General features: G+C 38.6%; 1 protein-coding gene across 1 annotated transcript in view; it reads left to right on the plus strand.

The window, feature by feature from the left end:
- The window catches only part of PTPRC (protein tyrosine phosphatase receptor type C), a 64,076-nt gene that overhangs the window by 33,246 nt on the left and 6,200 nt on the right, over nt 1-24,630 (plus strand). The window contains exons 3-23 of the mRNA XM_065656500.1: nt 1,890-1,985; nt 2,334-2,360; nt 3,741-3,827; nt 5,098-5,130; nt 5,934-6,143; nt 6,738-6,842; nt 8,169-8,315; nt 9,160-9,291; nt 10,750-10,902; nt 13,441-13,640; nt 15,940-16,000; nt 16,708-16,816; nt 17,662-17,693; nt 18,847-18,962; nt 19,512-19,602; nt 19,694-19,770; nt 20,003-20,039; nt 20,464-20,561; nt 21,481-21,606; nt 23,536-23,693; nt 24,032-24,167. Of these exons, the coding sequence (XP_065512572.1) occupies nt 1,890-1,985; nt 2,334-2,360; nt 3,741-3,827; nt 5,098-5,130; nt 5,934-6,143; nt 6,738-6,842; nt 8,169-8,315; nt 9,160-9,291; nt 10,750-10,902; nt 13,441-13,640; nt 15,940-16,000; nt 16,708-16,816; nt 17,662-17,693; nt 18,847-18,962; nt 19,512-19,602; nt 19,694-19,770; nt 20,003-20,039; nt 20,464-20,561; nt 21,481-21,606; nt 23,536-23,693; nt 24,032-24,167 (2,231 nt within the window). The remainder of the gene's footprint in view (nt 1-1,889; nt 1,986-2,333; nt 2,361-3,740; nt 3,828-5,097; nt 5,131-5,933; nt 6,144-6,737; nt 6,843-8,168; nt 8,316-9,159; nt 9,292-10,749; nt 10,903-13,440; nt 13,641-15,939; nt 16,001-16,707; nt 16,817-17,661; nt 17,694-18,846; nt 18,963-19,511; nt 19,603-19,693; nt 19,771-20,002; nt 20,040-20,463; nt 20,562-21,480; nt 21,607-23,535; nt 23,694-24,031; nt 24,168-24,630) is intronic.

Genomic DNA, 24,630 nt, shown 5'->3' on the forward strand with positions numbered 1-24,630 from the left:
AATGAGGTCACCCCTCAGTCTCCTCTTCTCCAAGCTAAAGAGACCCAGCTCCCTCAGCCTTTCCTCATAAGGGAGATGCTCCACTCCCTTCATCATCTTTGTGGCCCTAAAAGAAATAAACATAGTGGGAAAGAATTAGTAGCAAAAGGCAGAGAAAGGAAGAGCCAAGTGAGCGGATGAAGGTTTGTGGACAGTCACAGCACGAATGTGTGAACGAGTGGGTTGGTTCCTTGCTGAAAGCAGAACAGGTGGTGTTAGAGACAGACATCGTGAGGGGACAGGCAAACTTTTGGGCTAGCTTTCACGATTCTTATGTCAAAGTGGAAGCTTCTGATCCTCAAAATGAGAAAAAGACATAGTGACGAGAAAAAACTCACGGTTCCAGCCACTGCCGTTTACTTTTGTCTTCCTCACAACAGAAATTTTACATTACAGAAACACAAAATGTTTTGGGTCAGGATTTCAAAGCAGGGTGTAAAATTGAGGCTTGCTTTTATAGATATGAAAAGATCATAGCTCCCAGCTCAAGTCAGGAGGTAATTTAAAACTTGGAGATAAGTTATTCAGAGAAATTCTTAAGTATCAGCAGGCTGAGCCAGGAAGGGTGCTGCCATTTAGAAATTAATATTAGAGAAAGTAAATGGCTTTCAGGAATGCCAAGGCTTGGCTTTCCAGGTCTTCTATAGTGAGGATTATAGACAGGTAGGATTTTTCTCACCAATAGAATTAGTGTTGGTATCTCTTCATAGCAATGAAGTCATTCATCATTCAGCAAAAAGTCTCCCTCTGTTGATATTGCTTGCATTTGTATGCACTGCTGTGTGATGATGTGAAAGATGTTGAGGGTCTTACCTTTTGGTATTGCAAAATACACTGATAAACATGAAAACATTTTACTATCCCTCAGTAAAATCTGTCCTGAGAAATGCGGTTCAGAGAAAGCTATACAAATTGTTGGCCCTTTTCTACTATAGATGAACTTCTCACCCTCATGCATTGTTCACCTGGTGATATCTTTTCCCCACTGTGCAGCAGGAGATGAAAATCTGGCAAGTGCTAGCTCTCCTTCCCCTGCGTTGCCTCCACCTGCACGCTCCACATCACTCTCACCTCCAGGTACCGCAGCATTGCTGCTCTTCTCCTGTCTTAGCTGAACTGGCATCTACTGCTATCATACATGGTTTATGTTGTCTGAGGTCAGTTATATTAGAGCAAAATTTGTTGATGTGATGGGGATGTTTTGGTTTGTTTCTTTTACTTAAAACAAAGGTGGGGCTTTGAAACACGCTTTTCAAAGAAAGCAATTAGAATTCAGGCTGTTGTTATGAGTTCATGTTTTCCGTATGGACACCCCTTCCCCTTGAGCTCTCAGATGAGAGTTTCATGCTGAGTTGTCACAGTGGCACTTTCCTGCAATTCCTGCAGCGCTCTGTGGGCACCACAGCAGTACCTGATGCTTGTGGGGAGATGGTCCTTCCTGGGTCAACAACATGAGACAATAAACCCCAATCAGTCTGGGCTTTTTGCAAGCTGCATGTTAATTCACCCTCTTCAGCTGGTGTTTTCAAACACCTGAAATCAGTGAACATCCCCCAACCCTGCTAAAGGATGATCAAATCTCTTCACCACAAAGGCATCCCAGAAGAATTGGTGGGAATTTGGAACGAGTGGCCTTGCAGACCTAATCACAAGCCATGCTCTTGCAATAAATCCAAGCAGATGTGTTGCACAGCCTGTGCAGGAGCTGGAGAGCAATGTAAACGTGTTCTTTTCACCAGTGCAGGAGAGAGAAATACAATTCAGACAGCGGCTGGCAGCCTTTCTGCTTGCAATGAGCTTCTCACTTTCATGCATTGCTCACCTGATGATATTTTTTCCCCACCGTACAGCAGGAGACGAAAACCTGGCAATCGCCAGCTCTGCCTCTGTTACGTCACCTCCACCTGCACGCTCCACATCACTCTCACCTCCAGGCACCTCGGAAGGTAACGGTGAATCTGGGACCAGGGCATTGCTGCTCTTCTGCTCCAGCTGAACTGGCATCCACTGCAGCCTTCCTCATGCTGTCTCCACCCCTCTGGCCATACAGCACAGAGTCCCGGCTCAAGGAAAAGCAATTTTTAATGTGGGCAATATCAATCCACATATCATATGCTTGATGTTTTGGGGGTCTGGTTGTTGCTACATGCCACTAAATATTAAGAATGTGTAATTCCCTGGGGAAAGCTCAATTGATACTTGGGAGGAAGGAATGTTTCTTTTTATATTTGTGGCATACAATTGTGTTTAATTCCTTGAAAGCTTAATTTACCCTTTCTCTCTCTTTTTCTCAGGAGTTGAAACAGCAGCAACTACACCTGGTAAGAAACTCCTAATTCATATGACAGAACTGCATTGGTGTGTTTTTCCTCACAATTTCTTCTTTCCTTTTCCTGCATACAGATATATTGCAAAGCGTGTAATACCTTTTCATTTAGCCCACTGAAATGAAATACGCCGTCTTAAGAGACAAGAATATGATAGAAGTCTGGGCTTGAGTCATGAATTTGAGTATATTTTAAAACCCAGCACTTAGCATGAAAGAGATGCGGTCAGCGCCAAAAAGGATTATACTTACTGGATGTTCAGCTGGCACCTCGGGCGTTCGGTGTGCCTTTGCTCGCTAACAAACCCGCGGTGCCTCAGTGCGAGAGTGCTCCAGCACAGCGGTCCTGCCTGGTGTGCAGCCTTGCGTCCCTCCTCGAACGGGCAGCCTTGCAGCCTTAACGAACTGCTGTGCCTCTCACCACAGGTGTCTCTCCTGCAGACAGCACGCACCTCTCCACGCACGCAGGCTCCGTCCTTGCCGCGGCACTCAGCAACCCACCGCGCAGCAGCACCGCTGCCCTCACCACACGCACTCCCGTCACCTTCAAGAACGCTTCAGCAGGTTTGCTGCCTTCCTTCAGATGCCACTCCCTGCTCTCGGAAATGCAGGGAAAGACTAAGAAATTACTGTAGAGGAAAACTAAGCATTTCCGCCTCAGAGCAGCCTTTTCCAGCGTATGGTTCATCAGATAGAAGTGGTGTCTGCAATTTGGCATAGTGGCAATACCATAATTATTTCCAGGATCTGGTATCTGATGGCCAAGTCTTGCAGTCATTACAAAAGTATCAAAATACAAGGGGCTGTCAATGAGGTTGTTGCCAAAACAAAAGCAACAGGAATGGATCTAAAAGCAAATGTAGAAACCTGTCAGCGGTTTATAAGCTGGGAGATAAATATTGAGATATAGTAAGTAATACAGTGAGCAAGGTATGTGATCTGGCAAATGAACACTACTGGACTGCTTGTTTCTGACAGAGCACAAGCGCTATCCATAATTGTGTTTTACTGTAAGAATATAGCAAAATGATATAGTTTTTCCCGGTCTATAATTATTAATGCCACTTTTATGGTGACTTCATCACGGATTATGCCTAAATAATGACAAGAAAAAATTGTCCTTGTACACTGCAAAATTAATTAGTAAGTGCTATATTCCTAAAAATTTGCTTTCCACTTAAATACTCATATTCTATTTTATTGGATATATTAACATGTTTTTCTTTCATCATTCTTCTATAAATTACAAAAATCCTGGAAGACAAAAAAAAGAAAGTGGAGAAGGGCTGTAGAGTAAAACATTTCTGATGACATAGCCATATGAAATAATTAATTTTACTTTTTAATGCTGATTATGTTGTTTATTTCCTTACAGATGATTACAATTCAACATCCTTGCACAGCACCATCTCACCAGTCAGCATGCCAGCAAACACTGGGATCATCCCCACTCACACAATAGGTGACAAACTTGCACACAGTTATTGCAATTATGATACTACAAGCACAGAAAATGTGTTAGAATGAGGGAATTAGTTTGGAATTTCTTTTATCAAACCAAGGCATACAAGTTAGGCAAACAAATGCATTAAATGTAAGGGACTTTTTAGGAAACTTATTAATAGTTTATGAGTAATGCTAAAGATACCAGATTTGCTACCTGTCAAGCAATTGAAAAATAGAAATTATTTCCACACAGTGCCATAGTAGGAGGGTAAATCTGTCAATTACTGTGTCCATACTCCTCTTGATATTCACTGAAATTTGCTCATGAAGCAAAAATGTGTGAATAAATGCAAGATCTGTGTGCTCCTGTTTTCCGGTGCCTTCTCTTTTGTTTCACTCAGCATTAAACATTTTCTTGAGATCTAATATTGCCAGGACTTACATTATTATTGCAACTGGGCTGTAAGGAATTACTCAGTAGAATATATGTGTGTGCTTGAGCATCTCGGTAACTCTCTACCGCATCCTCTTAGTTCACCTGCTCATTAGGGGCACCGGGCTGCCAGATGTCTCCCAGCCTGGAAGGATGCAAATCTAAGGCCTATCTTCTATGGAAAAAAATAAGATATCAGTCTCTTTTGGTAATACTTATACCTTAGTATATTATAAGTAATTGTTTTCAGGATGAAGTTCTCCACTGAAGCTTCCATATAGATTTTCTAAATACCAGCTCATAATTTCTTTTGGATATTTCAGTGTAAAAGTAGTCGTAAAATGATCTGTACTGTTGTGTAAATCTCTTTACAAAGGTAAAAGGAGCTGTGCAAAAAGTAGGTAAATTTTATTTCTTTATTGACATTGGGTACTCTTCAGTTAGCCGTTCCACAGCGTACATATCCTGGGAAACTGCTATAACTTATCATACCGCTAAGAGAGTGTGTGATTTTGGAATATTCTTGTGTGACTTTGTATGTAGAAATGTTGTTAATAACCAGTTTGATTTGTAGTCAGTGATGCCATTGGAAAATTATGAAAGACACATGATTCCTAAAGTAACTAGTTGAAAAATGAGGTTGTGTGTAGCTGATGTTTTCTTCTCTTTTTTTTCAAATGTGAGTGAAGTGCTAGATACAATTACTTGTGTTCAATATATTGAATGAAGAATTTGGGGCAGTACCAGTCAACTTTCTCCAATGTTCTGTAAAAAACAAACCAAAACAAAACACTCAGACACAAAAACCCGGCCCTGCTGACCTGCACCTTAATTTTGTTCTATTTTCTTACAGAAGTTCCCACAGTGACAACTGAAAAACCTTGTGGTAAGAACCAAACCCCTTGTTTTTCCTCAGTTTGGAAATCTGACTAAATTGGTAAACCCAAACACGGAAAACAGATCAGTAAAACTGATCAGTTAGCAGCTCAGTTTTTTTCGTAAACTGTCTTCCAATTCCGGAAGAGTAGGATTAAAGTTATTAGCATTTCTGGTCTTCTCATCTCCATTTCCAGTTCTGTTTAATTGCCCTGCACTAGGCTGTTGATACCAGGGCTGCAGAGGAGATCTGTCTTCATTCCACTAGGCCCTCCCTAATTTTTCCCCATCATGCTGATAATCACATGCTGCAAACTGCAATTCATAACTAAAGTAAAAGTAAAGTTTGGACATTGGTTTATCTCTCTTCAAAATCAGAGACCTTTCCTTTCTAATTTTCAGGAGCAGACCATAGCCATTATTTATTAGACGGTAACGAAATTCTTTGAATAAGAAAATTTGAAATTTCTGTTCAAACAAATGATTCAGTGTGTCAAAACAAAGTATTTCACTTTGAACTGACGTTTTTAAATTAAAGCAAAACTCATTCTGGAATGTTCATCCTTTTAATTTTTTAGTTTTCCTAACTAGAGAATTATTTAAAATAATATTTTCCTAAAGAAACTTTCTGGTTTGGTGAAACATTTTTTTAAAGTAAAAGATTTTTAAAACAATAAATAAATAGGAGGTGCTAATTTTGCTGTATTTTCTGATTCTTAAACTACATATGGTACTGGGGGCACCACAAAACATTTAACAGTTCTTAAAATTTGTCATAAAATCATTGTTTGCTCTTTTATATTTTTCTCCTAGACGACATTAAGCACAGCATAACAAGTGGCGACAATGGAACGGCTGAAGTTACACTGAACAATCTCAGAACAAACGTAAAGTATGTTATTCTGGAGGCTCACGAGAACTTTACTGGGGATTCCGGCACCTATAAAGTAAAATTAAAGAGATGCAGGAGTTACACAGTTGAATTTCAAAATTGCACGTATATTATTCCACCTATTCCACCTGGTAGGTATAGAAGGGGATTAGTAGTTTCGGGGGGTTTTGTTGTTGTTGGTTGGTGGTTTTGGCTTTTTGCTTGTTTGGTTTTGGTTTTGTTTTATTTTTTAACATGCAGTAATTCAGCTTTCCTGGATTTCTTAGTCTATTCTTGTCTCTTCAGACAGAAGGTTTTCATACTTCATGCTTGGCTTGCAAGATATTTTGCATTTTGAAGTTGCAGCTTAAAACTCTTCGGGATTTTCTTAAAGTAGGATGTAAAAAACCAGTAATTTTTTCATTGTAAAGGATAAAAGGAAACTTTAACTACATTGGCCATATGCAGCATGGTTCGCAATAGCAAGAGCAGCCAGCACTTGAAAGCAACTATTTATGCTGGATGTTTTGTTCACTAAAGAGATAGTTGGATTAAAGGTTTCATTTATTATTTGAATACCACCAATGTCTTCATCTCATTGTGAAATTATTTGTATTAATGTATTACTCTGTACTAATTGTATCTTCGTATTGCAGCACAGGTCAACAAATACAAAAGAACAAATTGCTTTTTAAAGAATCAATATAGCCGATGTCACAGTGACATATAATATTAATCCTTTACAGAGAGCAGCAAGAGTCCTTTCAAAGTTGAGGATCAAACCAACACATCTGCAAAGATTTGTTGGGAAGACTCATTGTCCTGTGCTAATGTGACTGTTCACTGTACAAGTAAGACACTTCTAAGATATTTTAAATGTTGATCACTTACTTATTCAGTTATTTTTAAAAGCAATGTGGATGTTGTCTTTTGATGTGAGACTGGCAGATTTGAATTTATTGTGCCAGTTCGAGGAAAAGCCTGTTCAGAATTTTGGGGATTGCCAGGTTGGGGACTATTGTCCCCATGGACTGAAGATCTGGGGAAAATTCAAACCTAGAGAGCTCATTTCCTGAGTTTACCGGCTTCACAAATTGCAGACTTCTGGAGATTTTGAAGTCGTGCTTGGTGGCCTGAAGGGGAGCTGGCAGTTTGGAAGTCCTGCAGTCTGTGGGTCTGCTATGAGCTGATCCCTTGCAGACTGCCTGGGCAGCTTTGCTCTGCAGGCTTCAGGATGTCCATAGTCCAGCCTCTCTGCTCTTAGAATCAGAATCGTTTTAGTTGCAAAAGACCCTCAAGATCCTTGAGCCCAACCATTAGCTCAACACTGGGACTAAACCATGTCCCTAAGAACCTCATCTACGTGTCTTTTAAGTACCTCCAGGGATGGTGACTCAACCACTTCCCTGGGCAGCCTGTTCCAATGACCAGCAAACCTTCCAGTGAAGAAATTTTTCCTGATATCCAATCTGAACTTCCCCTGGCACAACTTGAGGCCATTTTCTCTTGTCCTGTCACTTGCTACTTGGTAGAAGAGACCAACACCCTCCACGCTACAACCTGCTCTCAGGTAGTTGCAGACAGCGATCAGGTCTCCCCTCAGCCTCCTTTTCTCCAGGTTAAACAGCCCCAGTTCTCTCAGCTGCTCTTCATCAGACTTGTGCTCCAGGCCCCTCACCAGCTTCGTTGCTCTTCTCTGCACTCTCTCCAGCACCTCAACGTCTTCCTTGTCTTGGAGCCGGCCAGCCTGAGGATACGTTGTCTCAAAGGCAGCTGGTGTGGTAGGGAAAAGATGGATGCTCCATGTCCTCGTGTGTCCCAGAAAAACGTGTGATGAATGTCCAGGACTGGAGATTTCGTATTTCAGGGAGCCGAAGAGCTAAGAAGCCACTCCAGGGTTCTTCCAGACTCCCATGAAATGTTTTGATTTCCGCGGGAAAACCGGTTTCTTAGAAAGCTTTACTGATGAGAAGTAAAGATCTACGCAAACTGAGTTAGTAGAAAAGAACCTAAATCCCAGTCATTGGGTTAGGTTGTACACTTTTCTGTTTGGAATATCATGATAGTTTATTACAAATTATATTGAACACATATGGTAGAGAAAATCCCAGTTAAAATGGTACCATGTACTTTTGGAGCTGTGAAAAATATTGATTAAATTCTTTTTGTGGCTACAGATTCAGTCGTCTTTACAATATTAAATGAAAGTTGTGGGACACTGGACCCTTTATTACCCAACCATGAGTACGACTGCAATGGTAATGCACGTTTTTTTGAAAACGATGTTGTCAACCAAGCCTTCAACATAACAACAGATCATGGTTGTAAGTGTAATGCTTATTTTTGCTTTATGTTCTACATGTTTCTGGAAACCCCTACTATGAATCCTGCTATCTCTGTTTCCTGGGGTTGAAGATTTTTGAAGCAGCATGCTCTGCCACTCCAGCTCCTGGTCTCTTGCCCTTGTGGTTTTTTGACTGCAGTCACAGTCTTGCTTTGCCTCTCCAGCCCCAGTCTCAGTCTTCCAGGTGGATGCCTTCCTCTCCTTCTCTCAGAGACTGTGATTTTTTATTTTTTTGGAGGATGGGAACATGGCCAAACATAAGAAGTTCGAATAAGGACAAAAAAAAAAAAGTGCAGGCCTAGTCAAAAACAAGTGTTAAATTGTTGATTTGAAGACGTGTGATAAAATAATTGCAAATAATATCTCCAGATAAAATTATCTATTTTTGAAAGCATTGTCCTTGGAAATAGCTTAGTTTTTTTTCTGAATTAAGAAGGAAATTGGCCTAAATCAAGTAACCTGCAAATAAAAATTCAGACCAAACATTTAAAGTTTGTTAAAATTATAAGGAAAGCAAAACAATGTATTATATTTGGACATGTTGGACAATTTTAGTAATATGTGATATTGCTGTATTCACCTTGTCCTGAATTAATAAAATGTATGAAATTACTCTAATACAATACTTTACATATACTCAGTTTATACTTATGTATAATTTCTTTAAATGAAATAGACTACCAAAAAAATTACATGTTGGTATATTGATTTAGTATCCAGTTAGTCTTAAATCTAAACTTAATCAAAGTAGGTAAAAAGAGGAATATTTTGCATTTTCATTCAAACATTTCCTTCCATCCCTGTTATTTTTCTCTTTACAACAGTTCCAGAAGCACCAGAAGACCTTACGGTAGTTTCTGATGCCAGAAATGTATCAGTGGAATGGAAGCAACCTAGGAACACTTCAAACGGTCCTATAAATGGCTATTTGGTGACCTGCAATAGCACAGACAGACGTAAGTATATGTCCCTTCAATATTCAATAATTCATTTCATGTTTTAATATTTACAGAGCACCAAGCATGATGCACTGTCAAACCATATTGGAATATCTTCAAACCGTGCATAAAATATACTTTTTTTTTCTTTTTTTTTTTTGGTACAAGTCCCTAAGTTTCTTTCCTTCGAGGTTGTTTCAGTTGAACCATATGGTTATTCAGTTTACCATTTTAGGACACAACCCTGTCACTTTTCACTTCTCATGCTTCTTGTATCAATTTATGACAAGATCATCAGTTGCCTGGTCAGTTTGTAGCATGGTGCTCTCTGTCTCAGAAAATGCTGCTGTAGCTGGTTAATATATTCTCTGAGAAGACAGGGACCTGGCTTCTGAGTAACAACAATGCATGTAAAAGTCAGGGGTCATAAGTATGTTAGTTAGCATATACATGTATAGATAGGCAAAGCCAAGTGGTTGTCTTTCTCTAAATGGTTACTCTTTTCAAATGTGCTGCTTTAGGCCACCTTACATTTAGATGGATAAGTCTGTGTCCATTATACTGGGACTATGTTTTTCACATGTGAACTTTTCTTCAAAACAAGGACTGGAAAATGATGTTTTGAAAATGAAGATCCTGATACATGATTTCAGGGAATATATGTCAGGTTTTAGCTAGGTCTGGGTTAATTTATTCTTCACATACTGCATGTTTTGTAAACCTTGGCCTGCCACAGGACCCAAAGGCTGTCATGCCCCCGTGCTCCCCAGATACAAATACTCTCTCCCATTCTCCATGCCCCGAATCTGACCGCTACTCAAAAGGGTGGCAGCCCCACGCACCAGTTTCTGTGGTTGGTCTGGCTCGTTCAGTGCAGGAGACCGAGGTCCTGTGCTGGGGTGCAGGGAGGTCACATCTGAAGCAGCCAGAAGGAAACACGGAGGGGCTGTTGCTCCTCAGTTCCCCAGGCCACCAACACCCCAGCTGCAGTGTGGGCAATAGCTTCGTGCATGTTGCTTCTCATGCAATTCCTTGCTGTCCTGCTTGCCGATCCTGAAAGCACACGACTTCCCTCGCATCATACCAGAACAGACTTGCCCAGTGTACAGAGTGACTTCTGACATCTGTCTACTAACCCCATCCCAAGCTGAACACAGAAGGAAGCATCAGCTTCTCTTTATCAGTGCGCTTTATGTTAGGCTTTGATTACACCCGTTTAAATGACATACAAAACCAGCATGACAACAAAACAGAGCAAACACACAGCTTCCTACCTTTTTGATTGGGGAATGTATTTCTTCCTCTTCTTGAGCCTTCACTTAGCATTACTACTCAAGGCAAAGCAACTAATTACAAGGTAATTAAAATAGAAATTCACATGACAGTGATTTCAGGTGGCTCTGATGAAGTCTAAGAGTTCCTGTGGCCTAATATAAATTTCATTAATTTAATTAATTTCTTTTTTCTTTTTTTAAGAAGAAGAAGTCTACGTGACTCACCATATTTGCCAGAATTTAGTACCTTATATGAAAGGTACTGTGTCTGTGACTCCATATACAAAAAGCAAATATGGTCATGGAATATTTATGGGAAAAACTGAAACATATGACTTCAGAACAAAATCAGCAGGTAAGTCTCTTGTTTGCTAACTGTTATGAACAAGGGTGATACTAGCACAGGGAATATGTACTTTCTTATTGTACATCATTATACTTTACATATTTTATTACTATTAGCCAAGAACCTGATCAACACTAAAATAATTTTGACATTCATAAAATTAGTGTATTTTTTAATTTATGTTAATATATTTTTAATTACGCATTTAGTATTAGGATTTTTCTTACATATACTAGATTAAAAAAAAAAAAAAGACAAACTTCTGCATTCATTTGAATTTCTTGATAAGATTCTAGAAAGATCTGTGTCCCAATCTAGAGAAAAGTTTCAAATTAAACAAAAAGACAATGAAAACCATTTCTTTTTTCTTTGTGGCAAGAAAGCTACCCAGACGTGCATAATGTACCTTCTGTTCTAGAGTTGAGTGTTTGCTCAAAGCAGACGTGCATTCCCCTGGTTGCGCCAAAGCTGATGTCTGTTCCGGGTTTTGCTTACTTTGGATGTACATATGTATATGTACATGTACATTTCCCCCCCCCGCTTTTAATCCTCAGTTATAGAGCCTTGTACTCTTCTAGTTTCTTCTTTGAGATAGAAAACAAACAAACAAACAACCACCCCAAAACCCACGTATATCTAATTTCTTCCGGTACTTTCAGCCCTAGTTCCACCACCTCTAGACTCAGCTAATATAGAGATACAGCTATAGGGAAGATATGATGGTTTATACCTGGTAAGATACTAGATTAATGTTTCCTTTAATTTCACTGAAGAAGCAAAAGATTTTTTTTAGTGAAAAATAAAATACTATTTTTGTGCTAGTGATGTAATGATAGTTTAAAGTGTTGACTTTTTTCCCTCCCTACTAGCAGGAATAATTAAATCTTTTGTTGCTTTTTAGCACTCCTGAGAAGTATGTAGGAATGGATGTATTAATATAAGGGCATTACATCTGCCTGTAGTTTTTATTAAATGTGTTTCTGTAGAGCTTTGGGAAATTCAGGGACTTCTGGCAGACTATGGTTTTTAATCTGAATCCGATCCTTGTGTGGAATAGGTAGACCTTTTGTATCCAGTTTTATAGACAATTAATGAAAACATTTCTCTTCCTATTACTCTGGTCATTGAGCTAACAAATTTTAGTTTATAGTTGAAAGAATACACAGATGAAAATTATCACCTGAAGCCCCAAGGGGAAAAAAAGATGATAAATTAATTGTTCGATAATGTAAACCATTTGATCTGAGACTTAACTGAAACAGAAATTGAAAAATGTCTTTAATTTTTAGACAGACCTAATTTGAGCATGATCATGATTTTTCTTTCTGTGATAATCTAGTTAGAGCATATTATATTTGGGAGCCCTCACTTTCTGGGGCTCCACCCATATTTTAATAACTCAGGTGAAGTTTACTGTCCAGGATATAAGTTTATCGGTCTGGAAAACAACCTCAGTTCCCTTAATTTTTCAGAAAATAACAAGTTGCTTGCCTTCATGAATTAATGGTATTTACTAAACCTTCTTCAACTGTTACAACAGTTGATAATATGATCAAGCAGATAGCGGAAGAATTTTATGGCTTCTTGAACAAGAGATTATATCAATAGAGCACAACTCCTCGGAAGCAGAAAAACCCTACATTTTATGAAATATTGTTTAATCTTCCACAAACACATTTCCTCTAGAAATGTTCACTTTCTCCTTGTCACAGCTCTTTCAGTAGTCTGCTGAATAGGAATCTAACATCTGCCCTGTGAATAAAAACGAGCAGATACATCATAACCAAGCACTTAGCCAAATAAAGTATCCTGCCACTGCCCACCTGGGATGTTTGATCTGCTCATAGAGCCTCACACATCTTAGCTCCCCATATCAAGAAAAAAGCAACTGCCTTTTACTTTTTTTTTTTTTTGTTAAACATGCTAGCTTGCAAATGAAAGGTCTCTTGGTCTGTGTCCCTAGTCTGAAACCCATTTGCTACAACATACAAAACTAGAGTTAGAAAGCACAGATTAGACTTAAGAGATTCCTTATCATTAAAAAGGAAAAGGATTTTGTGGGTTTCGGCCAGCCTTAAGGCAATGTGACACTTTAAGCAAAAGAGGATTGTATTTCAAATATTAAAATATACTAGTAACTCCTGGTAGGAAATTTCATTTGCAGAAGTTTTGAAACATACCCTCACACAGAAAGCTGTTTGTTCCCCTGTCTTGTCTGTTGTCCCATGTTCCTCAAATGAGAAAGTGATGTCAGGCACAAGAGGGAGAGTTCCCATCGTGTTACCTTTGCAGCCTGTCAGGAGAGCTCTGATCTTCCCAGCCTTTTCAGTTCTGCTTCACATTTTTTCCAGTTCAGATAAACCTATGGTTAACTCAAAATCGATTTTATTTATCTTGCTAAATTGGAACCGAAATTTTTAAGGAATAAAATGTATGAAATTATTAAGAGAGAAGGTAACAGACGTACGTGAACACATGCAACTGTTGAAATGTTTGGTTTGAAATGATGAGAATAGAACCAGTAACAAACACTTCTTTTGTGAATAGAACCACAGCCAGTGATTGATGTTAATGCAACATTGACAGCTGATAATGCTGTCCAAATTAAGTGCAAAAGTCAACAAGTGTATGGAGCAAAAAGAATATTTGAATTGACTTGGGAAAATGATGGACAAAAAAACTACAGTAATGGTTCTTGTGATTTTAAAAGAGAAAATCTCTTGTTCTTGACAAACTATACATTCACGGTAAGTAGACTTATTAAATTAATTGTATATAATATTGCTGTATTTTCATTTTTGAAGCATATTATACTTGATTTTAGAAAAAAGGCAAATATGGTGGCAGAGGAGTTAATCTATGGATCTGTAGGCCACAGATGTAAAGAAGTAGCTATTAGTTTGGAGATAAAATGCATATGTGCCTAGCGTATCGAAAAACCCCTTGCGTGCTATTCCATACACATTCTGATAGCATGAAAAATGCAAGCTAAATAGATTGCTTGTACTTGGGACAGAGAGAAATTTGGGGTTGCCATAAGTTTTCAAATAGTTTTTTAAGTATAACTGATACTTTTTAAGTGTTTAAAACACATTTCATTTGATGAATGTGGGAGTGTCATTTCAATCAGAAGATAAACATGGGATTTAAGTCTTGAGGTAATTGCTGAGAAATAAATTATTCAGAATTTTTCACTGTGAACATTTTTGATGCTTCACAGACTCACTACTGTGAAGCAGTTCAGATCCTGTTGCGTGTCCTTACATCAGCCTTTTACGAGCCAGTTGTTGTTTCCATACAAAATGCATCATCCTCTGTTTACAAGCTCCACTTTCCTGAAGGTTTCCTGCAGTTTTCTCTTCTTTCAGGCATTTCACCCTTCTGGCATTTGTGGTTTGCAAAGCCAATGGTCTTGTGTGATCCCTTAATGTGGCCAGTAGGAATATTTTTTATATTCTGATAGCTCTTCTCAGTAAAGTTTAAGTAAGAAAGTAATCAGTAGGAATGACAGTTTTATTACTCATTTTCCACAATCTTCTCTGTGTCTTCTTGGGGAAATGCAGTATCAGAGAACCTGAGTAGTCTAGGTTTTGTTCCAAGGCTTTGTCAGTACTTTTCCCGCAGATTCTGCTCAGAAAACTGTATTTGGAACATGGCAGTGAAGTCCTGTAGGAGCCAAAGATGCTTGCATTGCCCCCTTAGCAAGAGACTCCTGCACTCTCATGAGCTTTTTGTACAGCACTTGCAGGGATCAGTTTGCCTTGCAGAAGAAATTGGCTTCCACTTCAAACTTACTTTGCCCACTTGTTACTGGAAAAACAGAGAAGGCCTTATGGTCTTACTAGAAATGAAAGGGTTCAGGTTATGAAAGGCTCAAGAAAAAACAGAAGAGATGGCCTGTGAGAGCTGGCAGATGTCACGATCGCCTTCTATCTGCACACTGAGCAGTGCAGGGAATAAGCAGGAGCTGGCCCAGAAAACTTGTTGTTTTCCAGAGGTTTTGACCCCACCTGCTGCAGCGGGTTTCTGCCTTTTGCTATTTGAGAAGCTCCTTGCTTGTTTTCTCTGCCACTCCTCTGGGTGTTGCATCTGAGCATGGCTTTCTTCCCAGCTGCAGAATTCAGAAACCGCCAACCCCCTGAACACATCGGCCTTTGAGAGCAGGGGCTGGGAGCTGGGGCACGGCCCTTGACGCTTCAGGAGAGGTTTCTCGTAAGGGACCGGGTAGGCTCAGGAAGGACCTCAAAGCTTCTCCTCCCCTTCAGATGATTTGCAGCAGGAGAATATTACGAATAAAATCGCTATTATTCAGTCCCATTAGTATCCTCCACTGTTTAGTATTAAATCTAAGTTTAATCATAAGATTAATTTTTCTTCACAAGAAACGTATGAAATATTTGACATACAAACTTCAAGGTGCCTATTAGATCTGAGAGGAATTTCCATTAAGGTAATTTAAAAGACTGGATAACTGTAAAATATATTATGAAATATATACACATCTAAACAAAGTTAGTATTTTAACACCAGTTTAAGTATTCAAAACTTAATGTTACAAGAAAGCAGCTTATTTTAAAGTTTATATGACTTACTTTCCGTACAGGGACTTGTGTTAAAAAGATGCAATTCAGTTGACTGTTTGTATATTTACTGTTGAAGCAAATAAAATAAGGACATTTTATTACATATTACATGACTGATTCAGATTTGAGAGATTTGATTTTGATTTGATGATAGATCTGATTTTTTTTTCCTTGATTTCCATCGATTTTGATTTTGTAAAATATGTCTCCTATTTTGCTTACTTTTTTCCCAAGCATCTACATATTTTTGGATATAAATCTTGCTGTAACTTAGGTGGAAACCTGAGCTGCACTATGGCTGGCTATAAAAAGATTGATACTAGATACTGCTGTCAATGAGGCTGATTCGTTAAAAACAGATGTATTTCAAATATGCACTGTGCTTTGCTTTTAAAACAAATTATGCAGAAATTTTTACGTGTTGTATCTTAACATCTCTATTTTTCTCACCCACTGCATGCAGATCTTAGTGGATAATGGAGAATATAAAGGGCAGCCAGTAAAGAAGAGTATAAGAACCAGATGTAAGTGAATATATACGGCATTTTTACTTTTAGACTTCAGCAGAGTGTGGAGTAGTAGTATAAATTGTGAAATCAATTACAAGTGCTTCTAATTAAAAACCCAAACTACCTGTTTTTATACTTCATAGTTGTTCTGCATTTGAAAAAATAATGTCCTAATTCAGCACTAATGTAACAGATGATGTTTACAAGTCATTGACTGTAATTCAGAATTATGACACAGCTGTGCTTTCTTCAGGAAACATTCAAATGCAACTAGAAATTGATTTCTCTAACTTGAACTCTTCACTTTAGGATTCCTTTCTTGTGTTCAGATCCTGTATTTCAGGAGTTGAACATGTGTGACTTGCCAGGGATTCCCAGCTCCCAGATCATGAGCAGCTGGGAGCTCCACTGCTCAGGTGTACAGATCACACAGGGCCAGAGACAACCATGCTGATGCTCAACCAGTGGGTCACTTGTGGCATTTCGACAGGTGGACATGAAGAGCTTCAGTTTTCTTAATGAAGAAATAAAATTCCCTCCTTTTCTGTGAGCTTGGAAGTTTTTGGTGCTTTGGAATAACAAATTTAAACTAAACACTTAAAAATTATTGTTTTGTTCTTTTCCAAAAAAAAAAAAAAAAGAGTCCTCATTCTAGGAAGCATACAAATTAAATGATAAAAAGGAAAATATAATTTTTAAATGTATTCTTTTTCTCTTGCTAGATAATTCTAAAGCACTGATTATATTCTTGGCATTCTTGATTGTTGTGACATCACTTGCTTTACTACTGGTTCTGTACAAAATCTATGATCTTCACAAAAAAAAGCTTAGGTAAGCTTCGTGTTTCTCTCCCTCTCTTACAGGTAGGGGTGGAGGGGAGGCTTTCTGGTTTTCCACAAGATTTCCCAATGGGTGGTGCAAAACCATTTCAAACTGGATGTTTCTTTAATACTGGGAAAAGACATCCTTTTAGCTTTTAATCCTTTAAAAAGAAACCCAATTATTGGTGGGTTTTTTGGGAATGCAAATACAACAAAATAGTTTTAAAATGTCTCTGCTACACCCTTTCTCAGGGCACAGAAGAACTGATGGGCTAGAACAACATGTTTTGTCGCTCGTTTTGTGAAAAAATATTCACAGCTATCTGGAAATCCTTTCCTTTGCGATTTAAGTTAAAAATAATGAAAATAATACACACTTTATTGGAATTCTTTCAAATGCCCGTTCACCAGAAACCGTATCTCCGGAGGGGTTTGAGTGTTGCGGTCAGCTCTAGGTGACTTGGCGGCTCGGGAGGACAGCAGGAGGTCGCTGCCTTCCCCGAGGCCTGTGCCAGAGCCCTGGAACGCCGGGAACCGCTGCCGGGGCTGTGCTGGGACGTGCTGCCGTGTGCCAGGGGGCGTTTGCTGCTGTTGGGGGTGGAGGAGTTGGGGCAGTTTCTTCAGAAACTTCTCGGCCCTCTGGCAACAGCGGAACTTGGGGACTCATCTCAACCACCTCTGCGTGGGGCCTGTAAGGCCCGGTGGTAGCGCTGTGGTTTCAGAGGGCTTGTAACACAGTCTGCTGGTTATGGTGTTCAGTTTTGGTGTTCACATACAAAACTGCTTTTATTTAACTCATTGTCACATATATGCCTTACTAGTCAGAGCTTTTACAGATCCTTATGCTTCTTGCAGCAATTCTTCTGAAGGCGTTAACCTTGTCACAGGTGAGTATCTTTATGTATTTGGCTAGTGGAAATAAAATTAGCCATGTCTTGCTGCCACCTTTGGGTTGTTTACATTCTAGGTTGTATAGATAGATTACATGATAAAGCCTCATTTGGAGAAAAAGAATGCTTTGGTAAATACACAGCAGAGGTGTTTATATTTAAATGGACTGAAAGTCTGAAAAACTCGTATTTGTTATTTAATTACAAACCCAGTTTTGTTATCCCAGACAATGGCTGTGATATGTTTAACCCTGAGAGTAAGTCCAGAATCAAATACAGCTTCAACCAGAATTTCCCTTTCCTGTGCACCTTTTTCAGAGCAAGAATTTAAACATAAGCTAGTAGGGCTTTACTGCAAAATTTTGAAGGCTTTCAAATCCCAAAGACTGAAATTGAACATTATGTGCAACTTTTTGCACAGGATTTCAAAGCCTGTAAAGAAAGGCAGAATCAGTCCTTACCAGAAATCTTCAAGAAAAAAATAATTTATGACATTCAGGCCCACAGAAATTAACTACATTGAATGGGAAGTAATACTGTGTTGATATTCAAATCCATTTGCTTAGACACACAGTTGTTAGAAAAATATATCTTTTCAATGTAAATGAAAAATGAATAAATGTGTAGTTAGGAATGTTAAAACTTGTTCAGTCATTAAAGATGATATGGCAGTTTATTGCAACTCAGAGAATAAGTTGGAGAAAATCTGGAAAAGTAGGCAATGGACGTTGTTATATTTGTAAGTTGTTTGCACAGCAATCCACTTTAGCACTGATGACAAATGGTCAGGATGGAAGTAGAGGGTAAGACCACGTAACTATTGTGGATGTCGGGGCTGTTGCCGTGACCTGAACGTGAGAATCAGCACTTTGTACAAAAGCGCTGTCAACGCAGTGTCCCTGCATGTGGTCTCCTCCAGAGGTGTCTCCAGTCGGGTGGCAGAGCTCAACAAGCTCTGCTGTTCCCAGCACCTGTTTGCTCACAGCTGGCTGGGGCAACACCGTGTTTTTTTTAAAAATAAACATGCTTATTTAAAATAAAGAGGTTTGTCCATTTGTTAATTTATCTGGCATTTCAAGAATCATGTTTACCGAAATGTAGTTAACATTTTCAAAGTCTTTGTTACTAAATGTTCAACATATTTACACAGTTAAAGATGATGACAGGCAACTTCTGAACATAGAGCCAATACCTTCGGAGCAATTGCTGGACATGTACAAAAGGAAGATTGCCGATGAAGGAAGACTTTTCTTGGATGAGTTTCAGGTTTGTCATTGGCTCAAAATACACCATAGGTTTGTAGCCAGGTGGTTGGAAGAATTCTGTTCAAGAGCATGCACTGGTTATATAGATAAATAAATAAATAAATGAAATAAGCTAGACAATTGAGTGAATTCTCATCCAAGATCAAATAGGCTTCGGTTAATTTTGCTACCAAGATCTCCTCATTATAAGATGATGGCACTTTTTCTTTTTCTTTTATTTTTTTTCTGAAGGTGTTTTTCAGAAAAAGTATTAAATACACAGTGTAAACACTTCTCATTCTGAAGTAGCTTTTAATGCATATTAATACTCTCTCTTACTGAATAGCCATGGGGATATAAATAATATATAATTGTGGAGATATATATTATTTACACTGAGGGAAAATAAATTTGTTTATTTTAGAGATAAGAAATATGTGAAGTAGTACCTTATGAAACAGAATGCTATCTTCCAGACTCAGTACGAAATGTTTTCCATATGCATTTGACTGAAAGTAGAAACTATTTTAAATATATGCTTACCTAATAAAAGAAACATTGTATTTTACAGAGTATCCCTAGAGTTTTCACTAAATTTTCAATAAAGGAGGCCAAAAAAAGCCATAATCAGAATAAAAACCGTTACATTGATATCCTTCCATGTGAGTAATTGTTACAATTTATTCACGTTATATAAATATTTGTTTTCTCAGTGCCTTAATATAATAATTTTGGTTTAAATTCTTTAAACAGATGATCATAACCGTGTTGAGCTCTCAGAGATCTCGGGAGACCTAGGATCAGACTATATCAATGCAAGCTATATTGATGTGAGTGACTTCTACTTAAAAAAAGTTTTAAGCACTATCGAAGAAATTCTGTAGTCTGTATATTTCGTGCATCAAACACCTTTGAGGATTTCCATTTGAGTCCTTTCCATCTTTGTAATGTATTCCGTATTATTGGACCGTTGCATATTGAACTCATTTTTAAAGCTGCAAATCTTTTAAATTGTTCATGCTTCATCCTTTCTCAAAGTTGATATCATTGTACCTTTTGTAGGGCTTCAAAGAACCAAGAAAATACATTGCTGCACAAGGTAATTTTTAACCTTAAAAGAATATGCTTCCTTTGCTCACCCATTTTTGTTGGAGAGTAATAAAAAAGTATTAGTAAATTTAAATAAAAACTGGAAACCTGACATTTTGAACTTTAATATGAAAAAGTTGCTGATGAGTTTTTGCTTAGGGAATTTTGTGAAGACGAGCAAGTTGTACTTCAAAGGCAGATTTCTCATGATGTATAATTTTACCTCAAAAGTTTTCAGATTTCACAGCTATGCACTAAAGATATGAGACTTTTAAAATGTTGTAGCCTAATGGCAGCAGTCACAATGATATCAAGCGTTACTTGCATGATCTCTGGTTAACTTTTCAGACTGCATGGCTAAGCATGTCAGGAAGGTGCGTGTTTTTAATGTAGCTGCACTCTTTGAATAACTCGCTTAAAATACCTCCTGCTAGGCCCCAAGGATGAAACCACAGATGATTTCTGGAGAATGATCTGGGAACAGAAGGCAACAATTATCGTCATGGTGACTCGCTGTGAGGAAGGGAAGAGGGTAAGAAATGTCCATCCTTCCACCCATCCATCTTTCCGTCCTTCTTTTGTCTGAAAACAGAATGGGTTGCTGTGCTGTGGTGAATTACAGTTTGTTCTTAGCACTTTGTTTTCATTCTTTGGTGTTCTTTTGCTGTGGCAGAACCTATGTTGGAAAGCATGCCAAAACAGTGTCGCCTTGTGGAATTACCAGTCTTATCAGAAAATGTCACTTTAGTCACAGCTATAAGTAGCAGAGAGTGGGCTTCCAGGTTACAGCTAATAAATCCAGAAAAGGGCTCAAGGTAGAACTCTAGCTCCTCTCAGATCTGGCTTAAAAGGTATGGTTTGTATTTTTCTCCTGTCTATCATCTTCCGATATTCTGTCAATGCCCTCAGTAAATGCTAGACAGAATATGTTTTTCCTTTAACTGGAAAGTTGGATGCTTCTGGCTTGCCTTTGTTCCTTATCCAGGTACAGCAGGGAGAAGGGGAACTGCTGTTTTAGCTGCTTTTAGAGATGAAAAGGTTGGCAGCATGCAGATTTACAGCATCCCCAAGTTGATGTTATAGGCAGGCAGGAGCAATATCCCTCACTGAAGACTGAGAGAGAAGCTGTAGAAGTAGCTGCAAACTTTTCTACAGCCTTCAGGCAACAGCACACTTCCTCGACTAGTGTACAGGATTTTTTCCCCATTTTATGTTCCAAGTTAAATTCCATGGGCATACACTTCAGGCCAGACACCTGAATTGTTGGATATTTGGAATTATTTAGCACTGACATCCTAAGCAGTGACGGCCTTTCCAGGAGAGGACAAGACCTGCAAGAAGGTGGAAAAACTATACCAAGTTTCCATCTATTTTAAATTAGACTTTCTTCCAGCTCTCAGCTCTCTGCCACTTCATTGTCATGCTGCTCACCTAACTTCATATCTTCATAGAACAAATGTGCCCAGTACTGGCCGTCAATGGAGAATGGCTCTGCAACGTATGGGGACATCATTGTGAAGATCAATGAAAGTAAAACGTGTCCAGACTATGTCATTCAGAAACTACACATCACAAATGTAAGTTGATTCAGAAGTGTAAGACTGACTAGGATTGGAGTGTCTCTTTGAAGTCTGTACGTATCGTTGAGACTCAGCTATGAACAGAAGATGATTTGCTGTTTTTCCCTAAGCAACATACAGTGAAAGAGAAAACTTCTTAGATGTAGATGCCATTCCTTACAAGAAATATGAGTTACAAATATATTTCCCAACTTAAAAATGTATTTTCCATAGTACCCTGGAATTGACATTTAAGAAGAAACTGTTAATATGCTGTTAATGATAGAAAACTTAATACACTGTGGTTTCCTTACATATTTAGCTTGTTCTTTAACAAAGAAATTTTATTGGTTTATGTGTATCTCAGCACAACCTTTTGCAAGTGAAATCATTGTGACTCATAGGGCACCATTATCTACGCTCGTGATAATTGTATAGTGGGGACAATTACAAATTCTGGTAATCTCAAGTGCATTTATAAATATAAGTGTTTTAAAATTACAATTTGGCTACATGTAGAATCATTAAGGCTGGTTAATTGCTTTCTTCTGTACATCTGAAATCACATTGGTTGCTCTGTGCTTAATTGAGATCAATATTTGCCGTCTAAGCCTAAATGCTCCCCTCAGGTCCCTTGCGAAAATATTTCAGTGAAGGTAAATGAAGCACAAGTCATAGATAAAAGCATTAAGACTCAAAGAGTAAAAATTTGCTGACAGATCTTCAGCAAAATAGTCAACCAATAGGCTCCACCCATCTTTATCCATGATTACAACTGGAAATTCCTACTCTCATGTGGTCTGATTAAAAGAAGTTGCAACTTAGTGTGAAGACAGCGAGAATATCAGGATGTTAAGAAGTAATTATTAACCAAGACATGGCTCTGTGACTAGAGCAATCTGACATTAGAAATGAGAGTTTGCTGCAGGTTGAGGACTGTTATTTTTAGAGGTGTCTGCTCTCTCTTCGGCTGACATCATGTTAATACAGATAAAACTGATATTGGTTGTGGAATTGAAGAGCGGTCCCTGGCGAGAAAGCTCAGACTTCTGCAGTTCTGGTGGCATAGTGATGTGTAATTCCTGACTCAATGGCAAATACCTGTATTAATAACTGTGCCACGACTGGGTAATTCAACTTTGAGGCAGAATTTGGGGGTTAATTACAGGAGAAACGGCCATATAGCCATACTAAATCTTGGCAAGTAAATGAATGCCATTGAGATGTCTTTCTCTTTTTTTTTTTTTTTATGATCATGGGTATCACATTGTGTGTTCTCTCTTTTACTCTAGCAGCAACACAAGCAAATAAGACTCCAGGCTTGACATAATTTAAGCTTTAATCAAGTGACTTAAGAGAGTCAGTCTCATTGAAAAACATAGGTTTTCTTGTATCTGCCTCTAAAAGGTAGAAGTGTGAGTTACAGTTTAAATTTCTTTAAAAAAAACCCCAACAACAACAAAAACCGCGCACAGAAAACAAACCAAAAACCAACCAAACGAACAACAAAAAACCCCACCAAAACCCAACTGTTACACCCTCAACAGGCTACTCCTGGGAGATGTAAGAGAATTACCAAGCTGTACCCCTTGAAGTAAGCAGAGATATACACTGGCCAGGTTGTTTATGAATAGAGTGGGGGAGATACACTGTACTCTAGATCATAGGCTAACCTGAGAAAAAAGTCTTTATAGCAACACTTTAAACCTCCTGTTTGTCCTCTATTGAAATCATGTATTCCTGATTTATAGGTATTTTTTAATGAAAATCGAATATGAAAAATGTTGTAAACTCAGAGACCATTGGGATTACAACATTACAGCACACTGTTTGAAATTTCTGTTTCAACATTTGAGGACTGTTGCCCTTATTTTTCTCCTTCTTTGTATATCCGCACTTGATTTTGGCTTTGTATATATATAAAACCCCGCCCTCTACTTTGTCTAGGGAAGAGAAAGGACAGCTGGAAGAGATGTCACTCATATTCAATTCACAAGCTGGCCAGACCATGGAGTCCCTGAGGATCCGCATCTCCTTCTCAAACTCCGACGGAGAGTTAACGCTCTCAGTAACTTTTTTAGTGGCCCAATAGTCGTTCATTGCAGGTAAATACATATTATTTTTTAAAAATTATGTTAATGTTAAATGAACATGAAGTGAAGCTATTCTGAAAAGGAGCTGACAAAAGTATTTGACCGATCCCAAATTTTGTGACTTGATCACTTGAGAGTGAGGCAGCCAAAGGTGCATGAAAAGGCCTGGTTTCTTCAGGTCGATAAAATCTGAGGTTATGTAGACTTTTGGACCTTTGGAAAGCAGCCAGATAAACGTCCGACCGTCCCGTTGTTGCACATTTTCACTTTCGCTCTCCCACTGACTATTCCCCTCCAGCGCGGGAACTGGGAGATGCCGCTCCTCAATCAAATCCCTTTGTGCTTTGCAGTGCCGGAGTTGGGCGCACCGGGACGTACATAGGAATTGACGCCATGCTGGAGGGGCTGGATGCAGAAGGCAGAGTGGATGTTTATGGCTACGTTGTGAAGCTGCGTCGGCAGCGGTGCCTCATGGTTCAAGTAGAGGTATTTCGCCAAAACTCCTGTCGCTTAGGACTCTCCTTTGCTAGGGCTTCATCAGCATTTCTCAGAAGCGTGCTGCTTAGTCCCGGGTACTGCTACAGTTCAGCTGAAGTTGTTCATACAAAATGTAACTCTGAAAAACATAAAGAGAGAGAAAAACTTCAACACAGTTTTTCAGTTTTAGTAACTTTTAAACTTTTTAAGTTTAGGCTTTAAAAAAGGAAGCCAAGAAGAACATTTTAGATTTGATAATCCAGCTTCTGGCATACAATTCACAAACGCAAAATTGAGCTTGCGTAGCCAAACTCAATTTTCAAATTCTGTGAATTCTCTGTCTAGGTGGGTGAGTTGAGAGTACAGCAAAAGTTACAGACTGATGCAGTGCATGTTTTTAACTTATTTAATCGTTTTGCAGATCTTTCAAATCTCAATTGTGTATCTATTGAATGACATTACATTTATTTGC

The sequence above is a fragment of the Caloenas nicobarica genome, chromosome Z, assembly GCF_036013445.1.
Source record: "Caloenas nicobarica isolate bCalNic1 chromosome Z, bCalNic1.hap1, whole genome shotgun sequence".
NCBI classification, from domain to species: Eukaryota; Metazoa; Chordata; class Aves; order Columbiformes; family Columbidae; genus Caloenas; species Caloenas nicobarica.